The sequence below is a fragment of the Alligator sinensis genome, unplaced genomic scaffold (assembly GCF_000455745.1).
Source record: "Alligator sinensis unplaced genomic scaffold, ASM45574v1 scaffold1290_1, whole genome shotgun sequence".
Taxonomy (NCBI): Eukaryota; Metazoa; Chordata; order Crocodylia; family Alligatoridae; genus Alligator; species Alligator sinensis.
Window position 1 is genome coordinate 110,753 of NW_005843103.1, and position 18,246 is coordinate 128,998.

The 18,246-nt window shown below is 42.2% G+C and overlaps 1 protein-coding gene across 3 annotated transcripts in view; it reads left to right on the forward strand.

Annotated features, from left to right (window-relative positions):
- The window catches only part of NTN4 (netrin 4), an 84,536-nt gene that overhangs the window by 44,441 nt on the left and 21,849 nt on the right, over positions 1-18,246 (forward strand). For all 3 annotated transcript variants that reach the window (XR_003092127.1, XM_025193804.1, XM_006037357.3), the window contains 2 exons: positions 6,735-6,861; positions 8,786-8,974. Coding sequence is in view for 2 of the 3 variants with exons in the window: in XM_025193804.1 (XP_025049589.1) it covers positions 6,735-6,861; positions 8,786-8,974 (316 nt within the window). In the remaining variant the exon portion in view is untranslated. The remainder of the gene's footprint in view (positions 1-6,734; positions 6,862-8,785; positions 8,975-18,246) is intronic.

Consider the following 18,246-nt stretch of genomic DNA (forward strand, 5'->3'; position numbering starts at 1 on the left):
AACAGGGAGTGGAGCCTACAAAACTAATCTGGATTTTGGAGGGAAAATTTTAGGAAAATGCTTATTGAGCTAATTATGATAAGTCTTGAAAATGGAGACTGCGTAACAATGTGTTTGTGATAAGGAAATGTTTGAAGGAAGGGAAAAAATGACCCACTGAGAAGAAATAAATTATTTAGGATACAGGCGAAGTCAGGACTGAAGCGCCTAATATGAGTCTTAGAAAGGAAGACCCATATCTTGGTATTTGGAAAGGCTTTTCAGCTACAGGGCTAAGGGTGAGTTTTCTAGTGCACTTTGCCACATTGGAGGAGCTGATAGTATTGGTGAATGTCCATTGAGTTGCACAGGTGGCTCAGGCCACTATATGTCCCAACCTTTTCTATCATCTGAGATAACAAATACACTCACCAGGACCTAGTGTTTCCTGTTTAGTTCTGAGAAACAGGCACAGCAGCAGCTTGGCTGGAATAGCAGTTCCATTCCTTGGTCTTTCTATCCAATTCCCCATTCCCTTTTTGTTTCCTTTCTCCCACTGTTCATCCCCATTCTGTCTCCTTGGAAAAGACAGAAGAATTCCTCTGTGATCCTTATTCTTGTCACTGTTTTGAAAGGTCACCACAGTCCTGAAAAAGGGTTCCCCCTCTGTCAGTACAGAGCTGAGGACCAATGCTTTGTCTTTGATCTTGTCCACAGCTGTGTTCTCCCTCTCTGAGCAGGTGTCATTTCTGTTCCTGGCTGTGAACAGCTGATCAGCACTAGGAACTCTGACTCCCACCTGCCTAAGTGAATGTGCATGCTATCATTGCCCAGGACCACACAGACTTAAAATCAGGGGTAGTTAAAAGGCAGAAAATCTCTTATAAAAACTGCTTCTCCTCATCTTGGACTGTGAACAAATCAGGCAGCAGGAGGAGTTCCATTATATATTTTTTTTAACTTTCATATATGATTAATCAGATAGAAAAAGTCCTGATTATGCCTCTCCATAATTGCAGTCATGGATTAATGAGAAATAATCCTACCACAAAGGATGGCACCACCACTCTCCCTACCCCAGTAATTTTTCTTTTTTGAATTCTTCATTGTAAAGCTTACCAGATAAGACAACCGTGTCGAAAACAGTAATGCAGGAAATGCACCTCTACTCTACCACATTGCCTCCACTGTATCTAAGTAGTGGCTGCCCCTCAGAATCTGGCATTGATAGGGTACTGATCACTGGAACATCTGAAAGCTCATAAAAAACTGCTGTCGTCCTTACTGTATAAAATGTCCTCACACATGCTGGTAGCCCTGATCATTTACTGCTTATGCTAAAACATTGAATGCTCCCTTAAAACATAGTGTAAGCATAATTAGAGCAAGGAATGTGTCTAGTGGAGTCATTCAGAAAAACTTCTAAACAGAGGTCTATTTATCACTCTGACCACACCAGTCTCTCTTTACCATCCCTATCTTTATTTTATGATTGCCCATAGCTTCTTGATAAGAGAAGTTTTCTTTAGAGTTCAAGTACAGATCAAGAAGTTCAGTGCAAAGTTATTCAGTAGTTTACATTCTCACTATATAAGCCATATTAATGGATAAGTATTTGGTTAATGGGACACTAGAGCCTCACTCTTTATCTCTGCCCCTTCTTTCTTCGTATTATGTCAATACACTGTAATATTATAAAATACTAATATATGCAGTTTTATGAGTGTCCACTTGTCCTTTTCATTGAGGCAGTCCCAGATATCTCTCTGAAATTCATGAGCATGTGAGTCTTTGCAATTTTTGTCACTGCTGTTTAGTTCCATTGTTATGATTTACTTTTCATTCATTGGTGGCTGATTGATTTGCCACATGTTTCTTTTGTATGGCTAATGGCAAGGAAAGAGCTGATCTAGAAGGACTGGGCTATGGGTTTAAACCAGGGGCGGGCAATTACTTTGGGCGGAGTTTTGGCAAGCCATCAAGGGCCGCATGACAGGCAGCCAAGGGCAGATAAATATTAATTTTCTAAATTTTTTAGGGGCCCTGCAGGCCAGATAGAATGGCCTGGCGGGCCACATCTGGCCTACAGGCCACATTTTACCCACCCCTGGTTTAAGCACATCTCTGAGCAAGATATGTACCCCTGCAGCAGTCCAACAAGAGAATGCTGCACACCTCTGTAACGCAACTATTTCCCTGTCTCCTTCTTGCTCTTGAAGAGAAGCAAGGACTGGCAGTGAATTATGCCTCATGTACCTGCTCAAATGTTCTGGCCTACAGGTAAAGTATGTGGAGCTAAGCTACACTCATTCCCCACCCATACTCTACCTTCCTGATTAAGAGAAGTAAGCACACAAATTATTTTGGGTAGAGAGGGTCTTAGATGGTGTCTTACACCTGCCTGTCCTGCATAGGTGTGAGATCCAAGCTACAACCTATCTCTAAATAAGTGATTCTCCTACAGTATATGTTTGTAAAGATCTATGCACTAGCTTGACAATAGACAGTCAGACAAGTTGTGGTGGTATGGCTGCAAAAGTCCTGCACGCTCATGCTAAAAGCCCAATCCTGATCCAGGAGACGCAGGTCGGTTAGCTATGGAATACACAATTTTCTCTCCCAGGCTCCCTTTTGCTTTTCCCCCACCAAATGCATACATTCATGGATTGGGTGGCTCCATCCCCCTTGAACTGTATAAATCAGTGGGATATGCCCTTCTGAGGGGGTGCAAAAGGTCCCTGAGTGAGAGGAGGGTATGTGTGCATCATGGCCATTGATTTGCCACCAGTTCTCCCTGCAACCAACTGATGATTCTCCTCAGCTGATGGGAGGAGACAGTGGTGGCAGCTAAAGTGGGGGGATGCATAGTAGGGTGACCATCATAGAGGACAGTCCGGTTGTCCTCTGTTGATATGAAACCGAATGCCTTTGATGCCCTCTATTTTTCTCTTGAAGAAAGAGAAACCAGAATGTCCTCTATGATGGCCACTCTATGTGTAAGCGTGGTCAACCCTGCTGTGGTGGGAAATGTTGATATAAGTCATGTTGGGAACACCATAGGACATCCTCAGGTATTTGTTTCACACAAATATGGTCCAGAGCTATGACAAGTTATTTACAACTAAGTGATGAACAAAAAAATCACACATACACCTATCAACAGAAATGTCATCACTTTGTTAAACTCCCTGTCAAGCAAGAGATATGACCACTTGATGAAGGTGGGCTTAGTAAATAACACAGGAGGCACTTTTGAGATGAACACTACGTACAGAAAGCATGCTTGCATGTTTGTGTGTGGGAGCAGGCATTCCAAGTACGAGCTGTTTACAGTGTGATCAAAGCTCTTTTCTGTTCAGTTTATTTCAGGATTATGCCATAGTCCTATGTTTACTTGCACATTTTTCCCCCCAGAATCTGTTTTTACTGCAGGTCCCAGTGACAAACAGTATAGGTAGAAGGAGCACACTTATACAAGTACAAGTGAAACAGAGTTTAAGGTACATCTTACAATAGTAATTAAGAGCATATCTAGATCTTAGGCCAGATTCTCAAGGACAGTTTGGCTGGTGTATTTTGCTACTGCAATACCAGCTGTAAAACCAGGTGCAGCTAGCCAGTGAAGCTGGCTTTTGAATAAAGCAGTACAAAGCTGCACAAAGTGGGCTGATGACTGTAGCTTATCAATTTAATTCGTATAAACTGAGCTAGCTTGTTAACTGTATTAGCTTCCATTCTGCATAGCTGGTGGAGAGAAGCCAGGTAATAAGCTATTGTTCAACTCTCACTTTTAAAAAGCAGAAACCACTGAAATGATTATGTGAGCTGGGGTAGCAGTTGGATCCTGTCTTAAGAAGGAATCTCATTTGAAGTGCTTTGAACATTGTTTTACATTTATTTTCATATTGGTGCTTTCAGTACATTTTTATTTAAAAACAAAGCAAAGCAAACTTCTGCGTGATTGCTCAGTTGATACCCCAGGAAGCCTTTACCAATTTTCATCAGGTAGAAGCTCAGAAGCACTCCAAAAGCTCCATATTGCTTATAACAGCATGATCATCAGCACTGTTTTATGTTACTCAGGGATGATTGATGAAATTGCCTCACATAAATCAGAGGTCAGCCAGGAACACCTGCAGTCTCCTACAGTTCACCTGGCCTGTACTGCAGCATCTGAGATGACAGCAATATTTAATGAAAGAAACCCTGCAAAAAAAGATTCCACAGAACAGGCTGCTCTTGAACTAACCTAGACTTGCAACTGTCATATCTTCCCTACAGAAAAAGCATCACCATTGAATGCCACTGTCAGTTTAGTAAAATTAAAACCAAGGTGCAGTCTGCAGAAAGAGGCTTGATCTAGTCAACTAAGCGTTGCCTGAGAGCAGTCATTCTTAAGCTGCAGTCTTGCTTCTGACTCCTGATTTCCCTTAGTGGTCTTGGGCAAATCACTTAGGCCTAGAAGGTGTTATCCTCACATAGAACTTTTTCTCACTCCCTAAATGCTCCTACTGAGTTACTTCTTACTGTAAGATTATCATAACCTGACCCTAGGGGCGTTCAGTGGGCTTTGGCATCACTAGTCAATTTGCCTCACTATCCTCATCAAATAGATGGGAGAAAATACTTATCCATCTCACAAAAGTGTTGGAGTAATAATGTATTTTATGTTTATTGCAATTTTAACATTTAAAACCTAGATGAACCCAGCTCACCATAGAAAAATACTTAAATATGGAACCCAACAAAGATTGGGGACCAGCCAACAGCCTGTCTTTGGTCAGAACAACAATTACATTTAAAAATGTCCTCTTCTCAATTTCCAGTGAAACACTTACTCAACAAAAATATCCAACCGTACAACTACTCAACCCTCTTACTCCAATGGATTTAAGAAAGTGGTCAAATATTTGCTATATTTCTTTTACTACAGTAAGATTTAACTATTAACAGTTCCCTGTTTCAGTTGATAGTTCTGTTATATTGTTGCATGAATCTCCTCCACTAAGTGTTCACAAACATTACTTCTCTAGACTGGTGGATGGACACTAAAGATAGCACAGTGCTAGAAACATCCCAGGCATGTACAGGTTTGCACTGATCTAAGGTCTGGAAGTCTGGTCATGGCTGAGGCTTGAAGCTGCTGAAAGCGCTGATTTTGCCTGGAGCAATGAACCTCAGAAATGGCTTGAATACTTCAGCAGTGCTCCCCTGCTAAGCTCCTATGGAGAGCTCAGGATGAGCTAAACATTGGGAACCCAGAAGGAAGATGGTAGTGATGAGACTGCTGTCTCTTGGGTAGCATCCGGTTCAAAGGTAGAAAGGGTCCTCAGTGGTGCTGGGGTATGCATGTGCAATTTAGTAGCTCTCAGTCGTATTAAAGATCCATGTGGTCAGATCCTGCACTGGTGTTATCATCAATTTCCATAGGGATACATCAGCAAATAATTTAGCCCTTAATGTTTAGGCTGTCCCTCGCTAATGAAAATCCAAGTGATTTTGCATCTCCACTTAGGCATTGCAAAACTTAAAATTAGATGCCTTACCCCTAAGATGATCTAAATTGACAGGATTGGGTGCTTAGGTTCCATATACAGACAATGGAGAGAACTGAGTGCCTCCAAAGATCAAATCAAAGCGCCTAGATACTGAGCAGGGAGAGGCCTACAGGTAGCCAATAAGAGCATTAGGCACAGGGCATGTGTCTGAGCTCCTGCTCATCCTTGAGTTTATACACCAGATTCAGGGCTGCACACAAGTTGTCCCTGTCATCTCAGGAACCAGACCACCATGAGAGCAGAAGGGTAGTTAATACAGAGCTGGCTTTGTTGCCTTTACAGTCATTACCTAAGTTTTCTGGTTGTTATCCACCACTGGAGTGATGCAGAGCAATCAGAAGGGCTGAAGATCTGGCCCTAACTATGTATTTATGCTTATGACTGGTATTTATGATAACCAAGGGCTACAGAGAGAATATGCTACTAAAATGATTGTACACATCAATTATCCATCCCTCTGTATGTCTATCAGTCTTGAGAGTTTTATACTCCTGCCCATCACCATGTTATCTGCTCACCTGCCATATAAATTACTTGCAATAGTCCCTAGTGAACTTCATACCTTCTCTCCCTCTTTTCACTTTTTTGGGGTTAAAAACTATGCTTAGGGTGTGTTCTATACTGGAGTCAGTAAATATGTTTGTCTTAGGACTATTATTTCTTTTTTAAAAGAGTTATTTTTATTTTTCCCTCATTTTGGAGGTGGGTGGGTCTATAGATGAAGTATCACTGTTAGTGTGATTCTTGCTGGGGTGAAATTTTTCTTTTTCTTTTTGAAGAGGAAGATTCTGTGGTGTTTCCTAAAAATGGCTGGATTTTGGCTTCACCTAGTCTCCACTGGAAATCTGGTTCACATGCAAAAACCTATGAAAATCACAACAGCGTGTGATGTGATTATGCAGTATGTGTGCACGTGCACGCGCACACACACACAGCTGAAAGCATACCTACAAACTGTTTACCTATTGACTACATCCAAGCTAATGGATCTAGTAGCAGATGCTACACAACCCCTTTTCTTTTTATCAGTTGGTATTTAACAGTGATTTGCTATTTGCAATAGTCCTCAGATATCCTTCTCAGCATTGGGTTCCATTGTAGGTGGAGCTGTACAAGCACAGATAAAAACACTGCCCTTACCCCAAATGGATTGAAGTCTTTGTTGTGAATGATCCTGGTTCTCCTTTCGTCTACTAGGTCCATGGAAAGTGCATGTGTAAGCACAATACAGCAGGCCTCCACTGTCAGCACTGCGCTCCACTCTACAATGACCAGCCTTGGCAGGCTGCAAATGGCAAAACCGGAGCCCCGAGAGAGTGCCGATGTAAGTAATTAAAAGTGCCTCGGGGCTGTCAGCATAAATAAAATGCCTTACTGCACACCTTTCCTGTATGCTTCAGAAAGATAGTAAATAGCTGAATGACAGACAGTAGCAAATCAAGATCACCACACACTGCATGTTTAAACCATGGAAGCAGCTCTGTTTGCAAAGCTGCTTCATGTAAATTCTGTGGAGAATATGCTCTCTATTTTTGGCATCCTTGTGGAATCCAAGCACAACTCCTCATGATGTTGGTTTCTGTTGTGGGCATAGTGCAGATTACCAAAAAATATTGGATGCTGGATAAGTGGCATCACTACAGATGATTAGTATGTTCACCTTTCATGTTTTGCCTTTTGTGTACGAGGATAAGCCAATTACAACTAACAGCTGTTTAGATCAAGGATGTCAAAGATACAGCCTGCAAGCCTTAGGTACACTGCTAGGACCCAGTCTAGGGAACCCACTACATGCAGTAGCTGCCTTGGACCAGTCCTGTATGCTGAATCCAGTGTGCAGGGCAAGTCTGTGAGTGCAGTCTGGCCTGATGAATTTGATACCTCTGGTTTAGAAAATCCAACAGATAGCAATGAAGATGTAGGTATATTTGGAGGTTTTCATTTTGCCACTTTCAGTATTTCCAGGAAATTTTAAAATAACAGTATTTGATGATCCAAATATTAAAAACTGAGGTCAAATTCTTAAAAAAGCTTGCTGGCTTTGGATGCATGAGCCTAACTGGGGCTGGAGTCCTAAGGCTGAAATGCGGATGTGCTCAACATTCATAATCCAAACTGAAATCAGCGACAGCTTCAGGCACCGAGTGACTCTGGAAAAATCAAATCCAAGGTGTCTTAGGGGATACCCACAATGCAGCCAAAGGTGTGCCTATAGCTTATGTGGACACAGTTGAAATATTCCACTTGGCTAGCTGGGTTATGTATAGCAGTGTTGCTGCAGCAGCATGGAGCTCAGGGTGGGCTGCAAACCCAGCCCTCATGTTTTGACCCTGCTTCGAGGATGGGCTGCAGCTAGGTTGACCTCTGTCCTACTGCAGTTGCACCTTAATTGTAGTGGGGACACTGTAGGACTCAAAGTCTGTTTCTCTAATGGTTAATATTATATATGTAGCGTATTTTCCAGAAGGGCCATGGGGCTCTGTAGAATGCCTGTGTTTTCCCCTGTCTGAAATAGCTCAGATTTGCCACTGTTCATGTTATAGGATCCACTTTGCCTGGCCCTGGAGAAAACTTAGGACAGACTTAAGTGTGCTGGAGTGGTGGGTAGAGGGGTGAGCAGAAAGAAATTTGTGTTTTATTTAGTAATATTGAACAATTGCCAGAGAACTCAGAACAGGTGTATGTGCAAGCTTCATGCCTTAAACTACAGTATTTTTTTAATCTTCTGCCAAGTTACCATCCTCACCCTCAGTTGCTCTTGTATTTATCATATTCTCTCCCAAATAAGTTTTCGCATTTTATTTTTTATTGGCAATGATCTTCAGTGTATGTCAGAGCACATTTATTTTGATTATATAACTTTCTGTAAGATTCAAAATCACATCTTCTGACCCTGAGTAGAGTCAAATTAAGTTAAAATAAATGTTCGTTCTGTTAGGTTAAAGGACCTCACCGAAGAGAGAAAACACAAAAGCAAACTGTTGCACATTTATTAATACCTAACACATTGACTCAAGATCAGGACTCATAAATGGCCTCCTAACAAAGCATCCATCTTATCTGGATGATTCTTAAATAGTTAGTTATATCAGCACTAGCATTTACTAACATCAATGCATTGATACATACATTTGATTTTCTGTGCTGTTTCAGCTACTTCTTTTCCAGCATTTGCATTGAACTTTTATACATGTTGCCACCCTTCCTTTTTTTTAATGAATCTTTTGTTTCCTTTGGCTCAATCCTAGCATGCAAATGTAATGGACATGCTGACACATGTCACTTAGACGTGGGTGTGTGGCTAGCATCAGGGAATCGCAGCGGTGGAGTCTGTGATAACTGTCAGCACAACACAGAAGGACAGCACTGCCAACGTTGCAAGCCAGGCTTTTACCGAGATCTCAGAAGGCCTTTCTCTGCTCCAGATGCCTGCAAAAGTAAGTCTGTGTTAATTCACTAATAAAAAAGTGGCCACTGTAAGTAAGAGAGTGAAGGATAAGACGACAAGATCCTCCTGTCTTTCATTTTGTTGTTTCATCAATGGTCTATCAGTTCTAGACAGTTAAGTTGCTTTATCATCTTTCCATTTGCTCTGTAGGCTGTTTGCTAAGAACAAGAGGGTTTGTTATGCTAGGGATCAGCAGATGCTTTGGATCACCCTGCGTTGTGGATACCTATAATTTTTTATATGTTGAAGGGGCTGACAGCAGCCGCTTTACTTCATTGAGGATTCGTCAACATTGTACTGCTATTTCTGGAGAACAGAGCTCCTCGTCTGCACATCTTCTACATTAGCATTGGCAGAGACTCCAAAAGGGGTGTGGTTTGGCTAAATGCAGATGGAATTAGCCAAAAAAAACCCTCAAATCCATACTAATTCTTTGACATTATTGGAAACAGGTGGATCTGAAGGGAAAAAATTGAGCACGTGTACAATTCCAGAAAACTTGACAATAATGAGTCTTCTCAGCTGTGTAGTCCATCAGAAGTGACCCTGTTATATGTGAAATGAAACATCTCTCAAGTGAAATGAAAGATCTAAAACCAAAAATCTCCTGGCAACATTTTTAAGATTTGTGTTTCATTGTAGAAGACTTCAGACACACAAACAGGCCACAACTGGCAGCTAAATATAAGCAATATGCACAGCTACACAGCTGTAAACTCTACTACTCACTACACTAACACAGTACATATAACAGAGCATAAGGCAGTGCAGTATCTTCACACACAGAAGAAAGATTCTTGCACCCATCCTGTTGGAGTTGTTCCAAAGGAAATTGTTCTCGTCTCTCACGAAGTGTTCTGAAAAATAAGAATCCTTTTCTAGAGAAAGATAAATGGGCAGCACCCTTTGAAACTTTGGAGCTGCACTCTGACTGAATATGACCTGTGGCCCTCCCTGGCTTCATTATGAGACATATAGCAGGCAGACATTAGGATCATAGGAAAGTATGGCTGGAAGGGACCATCCTTGGTCATCTGGTCCAGCCCCCTGCTCAAGACAGGATCATCTATGATTAAACCATCCCAGCCAATTGTTTGTCTAACTTGTTCTTGAAAACTTCCAAGAATGGAGATTCCACAATTTCTCTAGGTAGCCTGTTCCAATGCTTGGCCACCCTCATAGTGAGAAAGTTTTTACCTAAATTTCCCCTGCTGCAACCTAAGGCCATTGCTCTGAGTCCGGTTCCCTACAGCCACAAAGAAAAGCCAATCTCCATTCTCTCTATCAAATCCCCCCTCAGTCTTCTTTTCTTCAGACTAAATAACCCTAGTTCTTTCAGCTTTTCCTCATAAGTCTTACTTCTGAGGCCCCTAATTGTTTTTGTTGCTTTGTGCTAGACTTTCAAACTGTCTGCATCCTTCTAGTTGGCCTGTCTACCATCTGTATAAAACAATTATCCTCAACCTTGTCACATCAATATAGTTTTTTCCAGTGTGACTTTTTGGTATACCACTAATCTAGCAGAGAAACCTTTTTCTTCCTTATGTTTCAGTTGATTATTAATTTCAGTTATTATTCAGTTAATTCATTTGTACTGTATATTGTACATTTTACAAACCTGATTCTTTTATGAGTAAATTAAAAAATGCGTGTGGCTTTAATCCTTTATGTAAATAATAGTTCTACTGTTGTAATGTGTATACATCATATTATGTATTCACTCTTATTTTCTTAATATTTAATGTTTTCTTAATGCCTCTTTAGCCACTACCACTGCTGTTTGTATACTTTAGTTCCTCATCCATGATATCAGATCCTTTTTTTTCATTATACAGGACATGCACATGCTATAGTGATCACTGGTTCAATAAACAGAGGCATATGTGAATCAAAAAAATTAAACAATGAACTTTATTATGGAGCAGTCGGCAACCTCTGCAGACCCTTGGTCTCAGACTAACTAACAGCTACTACCTAACTGAGGGACTATCTCCCAATTCCCAACTCTTCTAAATTAGGGAGTCTCTCTAAACTATAACTTTTATCACTACATCATCCCTCAATATAATAATAATTACAACAATAATTACAAAAATTAACCCCAAAGTCCATTAATGCCCATCTACAGAGGAGAGGTTACTAGCACATCACCCAGAAGTGAGTCTTTACCATTTACTTTCCTATTCCCCCTTTTCTGCAGCTCTTTTAGTAAGTATCTGTGGGCACATTTAGATGAACACACATATGCATTTCCCTGGGGGCAAATAGCAGTGGCACATAGTTGTGCTGTTTCTACTTGTCCCTGGGGAGCGCATAGCAAGTTGCCCTGGGTTGAGGTAGAAGAGGCTGAGCCCAGTACCTGGGCTGGCCCCAGCAGCCTTACTTGGGGTTCTGGGGGCCTTTTGGAGCTCCAATAGCAGCGATCCGGTCACTGGCCAGCCGCTTTTTCTGCCACAGGATTTTTTTGACACCGGGATCTCCCAGTGTCAAAAAAACCTACTGCACTGTAAATTAGCAGTGTGGCAATGCCTGCATATGTGGCATGTGTGGTTTGTGGCACCACAGATGGATCTGCAGTGCTGCAAACAACACATGTGCTTATCTGGATGTACCCTGTGAGTCTTTCAGCAGGTTTCACTTTCTTCTTGGACCAAAGAAGTATGAAATCTAATTTCTGATTTGTTTTTGGTAGGAAGCTTTTGCTCCAAGTCTTGATAGACTTGAGTCTTTATGCTGGGGTGTGACTGATTTGCACTTTTGGCAGCTGTGCTTCCGCACAAAGCACAAAGTTCATTGGCTACAGACTATTAAGGCTGATTTTTCTTCTTTCTGCATGATAGTATTTGCCTTTGTGTGCATATGTACATATCTTCTCAGATGAACATGGTCGTTTCTTGTGTTCTGGAACAATTATTTTTCTCCTAAAACTAATCAGATTTGGGGTGTGATGGCCAAGAGAATAATTTGGAGGCGTCAGTGTTATGTCTTCTTGTACTGCATGAACAGACTTAACTAGATCCAGTTTCTCACAAGCTGGAAGAATCAAAATTGGTGTCACCTCCCAAGGTTCCACAGTGACTGGAAGATTGTATAGTTTGTTTTTATATTGGATGCCAGTAATCCACTCCTTCCCACTGATTTTTGCTTGGTTCTACTATATATGTCTAAAATTCTTCTGGTATATTCTCAGGTTTTTGAGGTTTTTGTGTTTGGGATTTTCAGCAGCTGGCAAAATAGTTTCTCTTGTTGCAGTTAAAACAGAGCTTTCCAAATGCAGCCCAGTGTTTGGGGCCATGTTGCCTTCCACATTCGCCTGCATGCCAACCCTTTTGCCCTCTCTCCTCTTTAGCATGCTCTTTGGTAATGGAAAATTCCACTCTGTGAGGTGACTTCTTACTAGTTGATTCATACATTCATAGACCGTTAGGGGCTGGAAGGGACCTCGAAAGACCATCAGGTCCAGCTCCCTTCACCAAGCAGGAAAGATAACTGGGGGGCAGGTGACCCCAGCAAGGTGACTATCTAGTCTCTTCTTGAAGATTTCAAGGGTAGGTGATTGCACCACCTCTGGAGAGAACTTATTCCACAGTCTGGACACCCTAGTTGTGAAGTAGTTTTTCCTAATATTGAGCCTGAAACAGTCTTCCAGGAGTTTGTGACCATTACTCCTACTTTTCTCCAAGGGTGCCCTGGTGAACAGTTGTTCACTGAGCCCTTTATGTACACCTCTGATGTAGCGGTAAGCTGCTACCAAGTTCCCTCTCAACCTTCTGTTTTTCAGGCTGAAGAGTCCCATATCCCTCAGCCTTTCCTCATATGGCTTGCCGCACAAGTCTCTGATCATATGGGTGGCCCTTCTCTGGACTCTCAAGCTTTACCATGTCCTCGTTAAAGTGTGGTGCCCAGAACTGAACACTGTACTCCAACTGCGGTCTCACCAATGTCGAGTAGAGTGGGAGAATCACTTTTTTGTTTTTTCTGGAGATGCTTTGATTGATGCATGCTAAGGTATTGTTAGCTCTGCTGGCTACAGCGTTGCACTGCCGGCACTTTACATTTCTTGATGTTGAACTTCATCTGGTTCTGATCCACCTAACTTGCAAGCCTGTCTAGGTCTGCCTGTATCTGCAGCCTGTCTTCAAGCATGACCACAACCCTTTCATATATTCCACCCTATGAAGTAGCTTTTTTCTAGTCGCATGCTTTCATGCCTACCATATAGATAACCTCTTTTTGTGCAGTCAGCTCTGCCACCTGGGCCCTCTTGGTTTCTGCTGCCCTGTGCATTTGGATAGTCTTTTCAAGGGACAAGTTTGCCTCATGCAATAGCTTTTCTTGTGATGAAGTGTTGGCAATGCCACAAATAATCCTATCTCTAATCAGAGATTCTGTCAAGTTCCTACAAGGACAGTTCTTAGTTTTTTTAGTTCAGTATACATGTACTTTTATCCCGTTGTTTGTCTTCACAAAAAAAATCTGTTTTTTTCAATAGTCTGATTGCTTTTTTGGCATGCACTGCTCCTCAAAGGTGGATAGTATTACACTTACCTGCACATTTTGAAGGTAAAGGTGTTATAAACAGCTAGGGCTTCCTCCCCGACAGTATGCAAGAAGACAGATGATTTGACTTTGTCTCTTCTACCCCTTTGGCTGCTTGGTACCACTCAAACCTTTTGTCTGAACACCTTCCAGTTCCCTGCTATATTGCCTGACAGCAGAAGGGCAGATGGAGGTTACAAAACTTCCATGACTAACTGTCCTTTTGCTTTGACTATAACTCTGCAGAAAGATCACTTACTTTTGTCTTTCCACATGACTGCATTATTTCTCTTGCTCTCAGTTTCCAGCTTCTGTTTCAGTTTGGATCTCTAATTCTTTAAGGTTCTTTCTCAATCACTATTCCTGACAACATGTGATCGCTGGGTTCATAAACACAGGCATACATGAATGAAAAGAACTAAACAACAAACTTTTAATTGTGGAGCAGTAGGTAACCTCTGCAGACCCTTGGTTTCTCTCTAACTAACAGCTACTATCTACCTGAGGAACCATTTCCCAATTCTCAACTCTTCTAAATTACAGAGTATCTGTAAATTATAACTTGTATCACTACACTTGCATTTTCTTGTGCTCCCACTGTCATGCCAGGCCATGGGTAGCCAGTTCTGGGGATAATCTGAAAGTCAGGAGAAGCCAGGAAGTCAGAAGCTAGGAGATCTGTCCAGGGAACTGAGTCAGAGATCCAGAGGGTCAGGCATAGGATGCGATCAGGAGGTTAGGCAGGTCAGGTATCCAGGAGTTCAAGCCAGAGCTGGGTCAGGCAGAATGCAAGGTCAGAAGGCTAGCCAGATCAGGTATCTAGAGAATCTGTCAGCCAGTAGCAGTACAATCCAAGGGTGCAGCAGCCTCAGTACAGATTGCACCTTTTTTCGCAGACACTTCCCTTCTGGGTCAGAAGTCTGTACGTGAAGGGTAAACAGTTAGCTGGCCTTGGCTAGCCACTCTGTTGGCAGAAAGTGGGCATGTGCCTAGGCCCAGATGGAGTGGTCTGGACACATGTCTGCCCCACTGTTCTGCTGGAGAGGTGGTAGACTGGGGTGAGCTGCTATGCCAGACAAGGCTAGGCCCTGGGTTCAAGGCCATGGACTGACATCCACTAACAGAAAAACAAGCTAGAATCATGGACTCAGCTCCACCTTCTTCAGGGGTCTTTTTCTACTTCTGTTAGGAAGAAAGGAAAGACTGGCTTGGGAGGTAACTAATGCTAGGTATACAGAATTCCAGTAAAATCAAAGCAGTTTCCACATATAATAGCAAGTCAAGGTAAACATTGTGGGGGAAGCCTAACCTTGACCTGCTAAACTATTTTTATACTACTGTTGTTTGTCTTCACTAGGATTTTACCTCATGTTGGTTGCCACATGTCAGCTGACCTGAGATAAGAAAAATACCATTTTTCCTAGGCCTTTGAAGCCAAAGGAAGTTTTGACATTGACTGCAGTGGGAACTGACTGTGGCCTTTGGGGTTACCATAAAGGAAGCACACTCCGCATTGGAGATGGAAGGAGTGGGTTGTATCAGCCTTTGCTTGGCCAGGGTTGGGTCTGAAATGAAATCTTATACAAAGAGTATATCACTTAGTCCCCCGCTCCAATAATTTTAGTGCAGACCTTGTCCAAATTGGGAAGGACACAAAGTGAATCAAAGTTCAGGAATTTTGGATCATCATTTACTGGACTGGGGTCTAGCACACAGAACACAAGCAGGATTATTGGAAAGTTCCACTGTGAAGCAGAGATAGATTCGTATGGAAAACTATTAATGGTGAAAAAAAATCAAAGAAAGTTTACAATCGATAAGCGCAACACAGAATTAGTTATATGCCACTAACACCAAATCCTAAACAACTATTAATAACCTGGCTAAGTTTAGCAGTCTTGGTAGGAGGCACATACATGCAGATGATATGATCAATGCATATTTTACTGACACAAAGGTGGATATAAGCGCTGGTGCATAGTCATGTCAGTTTTCTTCATTTACTTATAAATCATTGACCCATAACATTCTACTTCACTAATACATTTCTTTTAAGAAGTCCTTCATGCCTTAACAAAAGCTAGGGATTCCCATCCTAAAAGCACCAGTATAACTAAAGAATTCTCCATATTTAGGAAGTCTGTGATATTTAAAATCCAAAAATAACATGTTCAAAAAGAACCATTAGGTATCACTGCCTGCAGTAAGAAAGTATGGATAGCTCCCTTTTGCATTTACAGTGTCTAAATAGCTATTGTTATTTCAATATATAATAGATACATGGAGTGCTTTTGCAGCCCTGTGGAGTAAATATTGTTAGATGTTAAACTGTTTTTTAGGAAGATTTAGGTAATGTTAGAATGATGTGCATTACAAAGTATAACTCACAAATTTAATTATTGGCAGGCAGGAAGGGACAGGAAAACTTTTAGTTCCCTCTTATGTGCTGTCTTTCTTGACACCCTCATAGTTCCAGGTCCCTCTTAATATTTTTCTTTCCCATCTCCTCCTCTCTATCTGCATAATCCCCAGCCAGCGCTGTGTATAGAAGCTGTCTCAGCCATTCTCGCCAAGCAACAGTGGACACCCTAAGTCAGCAGCACGGTTCACCTTTCAAGGGTCTTGTGTAAAGGTTCACATTTTATAAGACAATCAGAATAAAAACTAAAACGGGTGTGTGGCCATATTCCAACAGGGGCCCTTGTTATTTTCACAGTTGTAATACCAACCTGACCTCTGTTCCTTGCAACACAGCCACTCCAATCTTACAAAGGGCAGCCCACATCTCTGGGGAAACCATGGTGAAGGAATGGAGTCAGAGCCATTTTAGTGTCACAGGTGAAAGACATAAATCACATTTGAAATGTTTTGGTACTTCAAGGGTTTTTTGGAGAATCTGCCTCATAAAGGGTTAATAATATTTTACCTAGGTCCAGCTAGGTATAGTTCTTTTAAATAAAATTGTGTGAGATTGATTATAGTCAGGGCGTGAAAGGTTCCTAAGTACTGTCTCATGCATGGCTTATGGTTATAAAGGACCTATCTGATAACCTTTTTTTGAACAGGAAAACTGAGGAATTCTGTGTTTTTATTACTGGTTCAATTAATCAGCATTGTTCAACAACAGAATAGCAATGAAAATTTTAAAAAACCCACCAAGGTCAACATAGGTAAAGGAGTTGTTAAACCATAATCTTTAAGAATACTTTAAAGATACTTTCAGGTGAGCAGTATATAATATTTGTTCAGGAATAGGTGTACTAGATAAAACAGGGCATTCTACCATTTAAAATAATAATGTGGCTGAAGGTTATTCACAGACTCCTTTCTACCCTTCCCCCCCACACCCAGGTTCTTTCTTTTTTTTAATGCCCCATGGAATTTTAAGTCTCAGCTACAGTGTAATTGGGGATAATAAATTGGGTTTTATAATTGCTAGGTTTATCCTTGCTTTTACACTGTAGATTTTAAGGGTAAATATTTGGTGCTACCAAAGGTTAACTGGCAGCTTGAGAAATGAAGTCCTCCATTCATGACACAGATCTGAAGATGAAATCCAACAGCAAAACTCCCAGTAGGTTCAACAGGGGCAAGACTTTACTTCTAATCCTATTCAACACCTCCCAAGCAGAGACTTAGTCATTAGTTTGTATTTGCATGGCCTTTTGTGATTACTAGGCACGTCTACACGTTCGTTATTGCACTTTTGCTACTGTGCATTAAATTTAGTACCTCTAATGTGAGGTAATAACTAAATGCACATTAAGCTGCCATAATGCACAGTAGTGAAAGCATATGCTTTTGTAGTGATGCTTAATACGCAGTAGCCTAATTTTACTGCGCATTAGTGTATTGGCACAGTTTTTGCCATGATGTTTAAGGCTCAGTAAAATAGACTGCTGCACATTAAAGCACACATGTAGACGTGCCCACTGAATACTAAGCACTCTTATACAGGTTTCCCTTGATTTATGCGGGTTCTTTATATGCAAATTCGCTCTTATGCGATGAGCATATTTAGACCCATAATTCATTATATGCAAGGTAAATTCATTCTTATGTGATCAGCATAGATGCCCTGTGTGCCCCCCCAAGCAGGTAAGTCTGTGCGGGGAGGGGAAAGGGCCGTGGCCCCACTCACCCCAGCCCCGGCTGCAGCAGCCCTGGGAGCAGCCGGCGTCAGCTACCTGCAGCCACTGGGCTGCACCATACTCCACCTGTGTCTCCCTCCCCCCACCCCCCCGCACCTGGGCTCCACTTGTCTGCACTCACCTCTATTTCTGGGTTGTACCGTGCCCTGGTGCAGGAAGCTGGTGTTGGCTACTCCCAAGGCTGCTCCAGCACGAGCTGGGGTGAGTGCAGACAAGCAGAGCCCTGGACAGCTCAGGGCATGGCACTCACCCCAGCCCATGCTGGAGCAGCCCCAGGAGCAGCTGACACCAGCTGCCTGCACCAGGGCATGGTGCAGCCCAGCAGCTACAGGCAGCTGGCATAAACCACTCCCAGGGCTATTGCAGCAGGAGCTGGGGTGAGTGGGAACAGGCAGAGCCCTGTGGGGTTCAGGGCACGGTGCAGCCCAGTGGCTACAGGCAGCTGGTGCTGGTCGCTCCCAGAGCTGTTGCAGCCGGGGCTGGAGTGAGTGCCGCACTGCCCGGGGCTCTGCTTGTCCACACTCACCCCAGCTCGTGCTGGACCAGGGCTGGGAGCGGCTGGTGACAGCTG